Source organism: Zootoca vivipara, chromosome 13, assembly GCF_963506605.1.
Source record: "Zootoca vivipara chromosome 13, rZooViv1.1, whole genome shotgun sequence".
Taxonomy (NCBI): domain Eukaryota; kingdom Metazoa; phylum Chordata; class Lepidosauria; order Squamata; family Lacertidae; genus Zootoca; species Zootoca vivipara.
Genome location: NC_083288.1, coordinates 32,743,334 through 32,749,404, shown reverse-complemented (window position 1 = coordinate 32,749,404; position 6,071 = coordinate 32,743,334). Strand labels below are relative to the sequence as shown.

Below are 6,071 nucleotides of genomic sequence, written 5' to 3'. Positions count from 1 at the left end.
GCCGGCGTACAGCTTCCAGGTCATGTGGCCAGCATGACTAAGCCGCTTCTGGCCAACCAGAGCAGCGCACGGAAATGCTGCTTACCTTCCCGCTGTAGTGGTACCTATTTATCTACTTGCTCTTTGACGTGCTTTCAAACTGCTAGGTGGGCAGGAGCTGGGACCGAGCAACGGGAGCTCACCCCATCGCAGGGATTCAAACCACCGACCTTCTGATCGGCAAGCCCTAGGCTCTGTGGTTTAACCCACAGCGCCACCTGCATCCCACGAAGGCTGTGTACAACATAATAATAATCACTACAATATCTGAGTAAAAATAGACACACAAAGATAAGTCAAGATTACAAATTATGTTTAGGGAAGAGCTTTATTAATTTTTTCAGTTTTTACTCCTTATGAGCTGTTCCCTGCTGTTCAACTCAGGCTTAAACACAATAATGTAACATTTCTGGGAAAAGATGCAGCCCAGAAGGCCACCACAGGAAGCTAAGATAGAGAAGATCTCCACAATAACCATATATTTCCCCTTTGTGCTGAGGTAAGTTGGCACAAAGGATAGCCACACACTGCAGAAGACCAGCATACTGAATGTGATAAACTTGGCTTCGTTGAAACTATCAGGTAGTTTCCTGGCAAAGAAAGCCAGAATGAAGCTGGCAATTGCCAGGAAGACCATATAGCCCAGAACAATGTAAAACATGGTCACAGAACCTTCATTACATTTCAGCACAATTTCTTCAGCAATTGAGTGCATGTCTACATCTTGGAATGGGGGAGAGGTCACCAGCCACACAGTACAAATGCCAGTTTGAACAAGGGAAAAGGAAAGAACAATGGAGGTGGCCAGCTTTTTCCCCACCCACCTCCTCATTCTTGATCCTGGCTTGGTTGCCATGAAAGCTAGAACTACTGTGATGGTTTTTGCCAATACACAAGAAACAGCCACTGAGAAGATGATCCCAAAAACAGCTTGTTGGAGGAGACACGTCAACTTCTGAGGTTGTCCAATGAACAACAATGTGGAAAGGAAGCAGAGCAGGAGGGAGACGAGGAGAGTGTAGGTGAGGTCCCTGTTGTTGGCAACGACGATGGGAGTGCCATGGTGCTTCATAAATGTCCCCAGCACCAGAGCTGTGATCAAAGAAAAGGAAAGAGCAATGCAGCCTAGACTGAGTCCCAAAGGTTCTTCATAAGACAAGAAGGTTACAATCTTGGGAATACATATATCCTGATTCTTACTTGGGTACTTCTCATCTGTGCATTTAATGCAGTCATTCATATCTGAAACAGGAAAAGACATAAGCCTTCTTTCTGCATTACCTGAGTGTTGAGGACAAATGTGTGTGTGTTGGGGGGGGGCTGTATGTATAGCCACAGCTGCAAAGTAACACAGTCTTTTGCTCCCGCTGTGTTGATCATAGCATGATTTAGAATTCATGTGTGAAATAGAACCTCACACACCAGTAATATGTGAAAAGGACTGTGGTATTGATCTTACATAAAACCTTAATAATATACCTAAATGGTTCCTTTCACAGTGGTATGTTGACCCCTACATCTGGAAATTTCTATGTGAAAAAACATAGCTTTTTCCTATTCTTACCAATAGGTGTTCCCTTTGTGTTTGTCCCAACCTTCTAATCCAGGCATAGGCAAACTCGGCCCTCCAGATGTTTTGGGACTACAACTCCCATCATCCCTAGCTAACAGGACCAGTGGTCAGGGATGAAGATTTTTTTTTGTGGTTTGCCTGTGCAGTTTTCTGGTTCTGTGTAAATCTGAGGGATCAACAAAAAATATACACCGCTAGTTCCGTTCAGAAGCACACCAGAAATAGTTATGAGCACGACTAGAAACAAAATGAAAGCACTAAGGAATAATGGGTGTGGAAAGAGGAGTAACAGAAAGTGACAACTAATCCACTCATCACCAAACCATGAAAACAAATAGTCTGAGACCGAGGTGAAGCAGTTTGGAGTCTGATTTTCCCCACTGTATTGGATTCATCCCACATCAGGTAAACCTGAATTTACAGGGGGGAAACATCGAGCTTGGTGTAGCCTGATTGTAAAAATGTGTCACTACACAAATTAAATTGGAATGCCGAGAACTGAAAACAGCCAGTAGCATCAATTATACTTACCCTCCTTGTCTGATATTTTCTCTTTTGGACATGGGATGCAATTGTAGCAGCAAAATGGCTTCCCTTCTTTCACTTTCTTGCTAGAACCAGGATGGCAGCTCTCACTGCATGTAGAAAGAGGCTGGGCCTAATCCATAAATGAGAAAGCAAAATAATGAGCTTGGAATCTTTAAATTTCATGGGCCTTTCCACTTCTTTTTGCAGTGTTAAGGAATTTCAATCACATATGCATCTCACATGCAAATTAAAGTACAAATTCCATTCCATTATAGACACACAGAAGGAGGGCTCTAAATACCTCCTGTTAGCTTTGTATGATAGGCTTGGTGTGAGGCTAGCACCAACACTGGAAGCAGATGCATTATTAACAGGATTGTCTATTAAAGGACTAGGTTGTACTTTGAGAGAATACTGACACTAATCTTTAGTCTGAGGTCTTATATGTTTGATGACAGTTTCGAAGAGATACTGTTACTGACACTATTCTCTAAAACACTTTCACCCTACATCTCCGATTGGATCCTACCTGGTTAAACCAGTAATGCCATGTTATGGCCTCTTCATTGATGGCAAACGCTTCATCTGGAGGAACTTGCGGATCCATCCTCCCAATTTTTATTCTGTGAAAGGATTGGTTAGATGAAACCACCCAGTTGATGACATCGAATCCAGCTAGTAACTGCCCATTACTATCAAAGGAGATCTTGTCCCCAGCACTGTTGTTAAATGAAACATGTCTCAAAAAGTGATGAAGCTGGATAGAACGAAAAAAGTATAGGGTTTTCAGACTAATGTCTAATGGAAGCAAGAATGATTTCCTGAAGAGTTTTGAGCAGGAGGCAATTGGTGAAATATCTGCTTACCCTTTATAATTGAGAGATAATAGGAAGGATCACTATGTTATTCAGCAAACTGATAAGAATACATGCTGCTCATATAATAAGCTAAAAGACCTCAAAGAGATCAGTTTATGGTATTTTTTAGCAAAACATCCTCCTCCCATATTTCACACCAGTTTTTCTTCTCAAAAACTTAGAAAATATAGCTGTCAAAATGTACACCCAAATTGCTCCACAATCTTTTCAAGCATAAATAACTCATCACATAACATTTCTGTTGCTTTTTTAGCTGCATCTCACCTGTATGGTTAGCCATATTCTGCCCCATGACTGGGCCCTATACCTTCTAGGAGTCAACATTAGCCCTTCTTTCCCAATGAGCATTACCTTATATCTATTTGTCTGTAATCCACCTCATTATATCCACAAGGTGCGGGGAATCACCAATCACAACTGCAACAGGGGCAAGAGAGAAGGTAACGACATAAAGACATAAGAAGAGTCTGCTGGATCAGGCCAGTGGCCCATCTAACCCAGGATGCTCTGCTCTTCACACATTGGTCAACCAGATGCCTATGCAGAACCTGCCTTCCATGCCTACATGAAATTTTCAGGAAAAATGCTGAACAAAATCCGATACTAGCAGGCTGGTGCAAGTCAAGTTGAACAGTACATGACACCCATCATAACATCACCCACCAATTCCCAAGGAACCAAGTTTGGTCAAATGAATTTGGTACCCAAGGCAGAAATATCCAGCAGTACCTTTCTGAGTAAAAATATATCAGTAAGAAATTATAGAAGTAGCTATTTGCTGTTCTTTTGTGATACCTAATTTCACGAAATATGAGACGTAGGTGGCACTGTGGGTTAAATTACTGAGCCTAGGGCTTGCTGATCAGAAGGTCGGCAGTTTGAATCCCGCAACAGGGTGAGCTCCTGTTGCTTGGTCCCAGCTCCTGCCAACCTAGCAGTTCGAAAACACGTCAAAGTGCAAGTAAATAAATAGGTACCGCTGCGGCGGGAAGGTAAACGGTGTTTCCGAGCACTGCTCTGGTTTCGCCAGAAGTGGCTTAGTCATGCTGGTCACATGACCCGGAAGCTGTACACCGGCTCCCTCGGCCAATAAAGCGAGATGACCGCCGCAACCCCATATTCGTCCACGACTGGACCTAATGGTCAGGGGTCCCTTTACCTTTAATATCGGTTGCCTAAGATCAGTTGCCTTACTCTATGCAATGATAACATAGTAAGCTAGGGGGAAAGGAAGCCCAACTACTGAAGTCATACAGCTGAGTTTCTATTCCACTTGCACCTATTAGTTACTGATAAACCATCAATGTCAACAGGTACCCACAAAAGCTCACAAAATTTGCCATTTCCCTCACTTCCTTATGGTTTGGAGAGAAATGAAGTGCATGGACAAAACTTTTCCCTACATTTAATGGGAAATATTGTTATATTACTGTAGATATTGCACACTGTTATAATACTGTAGATATTATGCATTGTCACGTCAAAATGTTCAGGCCACTACCTGCCATTTCTCTTGATTCTGTAGTTTCATTCTCGCTCCATCCAGATTTGCACTGTGCTTGACTCTAGATGAGGACATTGCATGTAAAGCATGGGCCACAGCATAGACAGCATTGTAGATGTTGTAGCTGTGGCCCGTCATGCTCATTTCAAAGAAGGGTTTTGGAAGGTTCTGTAGCTTCTCCTCCCTAGTGCAAATGTACCCATCCACGTTACCTACATCCGTCTTTGAAAATGTGCAACCAAAGGCCTGCTGCCAGAAGTCCCTGATGAACCCATCTCCTTTAGTGATGGAAGGATTTCTGCTCTCAATAAATGACTGGAAGCCTGGTACATCATTGGAGTGAATTTTGAAGGCTAGAGTACCATGGATTATTTCTGTATCAAAATTCCTTTGATAGACTGTTGATGTAAGCTCCATCTGGGCTGTAAGAATCCAAACTTTCCCTCTTGGTATGCTTGTCTCAGATTCTTGTTTTGACAGATATGGAAACCATCTCAAATACATCATGGCATTTGATTCTCCATAAAAAACCACTATGTTGGCTTTACTATTCATGATTTCATTATGTAATTTACCTCCTCTTTCCAGGTTTTCATCAATTTCATTGAAAGAAATTAACATGGGGATTCTTTCTATGAAGGCAAAACAGACACCACTCTGAGAGAACAGTGGAATGATAATTTGCACACACCTTTCTCCATTGTCAGTATCCGTGACTACAACCCCAATCCAGACCCATCTGAAATGAAGAAGCAAAGAGAGTATCCCTGTATACTGAAGGGTTTCCTGAGGGGTCATCTGGTAAAAATCAAGCCCTGGAGTTTTATAATTCATCACTGGATTCGAACCATATACCAGCTAAAAGAAAAAGCAGGAAGGGGAAGAGAGACAGAGACATTTTAAAGATGTAGTTTCATATGCTCTGATCACTCAATCCAGTGACTAAGACACAGGATTTACAGCAAGTAGTAAGGTAAGTGGATATTGGGCGTCACTCCTATACAGCATCTTCCTGCTTATCTATCATCCCTCTCCATTGCTAGCCACTGCTTTGCGTTTATCAAAGCAAGGTTTAATACCTTTCCCTCCAATGTCCTGCTCCATAGATTCTCTAAGGGCCAAGTCTCAGTCCTATGTTCCTGTAATAACCAGTTGACGGAATCCCTCCAGCACATAGTCTTTACTTGCCCCCTGTATAGTGCTGTCAGGAGAAATCTACTGAGTCCATTAATCCAAAAATTCCCTGGACTTCCAGTAGAGATTCACCTCACCCTATTACTGTTGCAAGTGGCAAGATTTCTAACTGCTGTCCTGTCCTATAAGAGGAGAAACTGACTGTTATATGAAGCCTGAAACCTTTTATCATATTGCTTTTATATTATCTGAAGTAGTATATTTTTAGCCTTATATTCATTTGTATTGATTTTGTTTTATTGTATTGTATTGTATTGTATTTTTATTGACTACAAAGCAAGCATGTCTTGTTGTATCTATTTTATGCTGTATGAGCTTATAGCTGCAATAAATTTGATCTGATCTAGGTGGATAT

General features: G+C 41.8%; 1 protein-coding gene across 1 annotated transcript; it reads right to left on the bottom strand.

Annotated features, from left to right (window-relative positions):
* Positions 1-379: 379 nt before the first annotated feature.
* On the bottom strand, positions 380-2,747 carry LOC118095450 (vomeronasal type-2 receptor 26-like). Its single transcript, XM_035136700.2, has 3 exons — positions 2,670-2,747; positions 2,144-2,270; positions 380-1,281 (listed from the first exon to the last, which is right to left on the bottom strand). Exons 1-3 carry the CDS (start codon positions 2,745-2,747, stop codon positions 380-382), a joined length of 1,107 nt encoding a protein of 368 aa, XP_034992591.2.
* Positions 2,748-6,071: the final 3,324 nt, after the last annotated feature.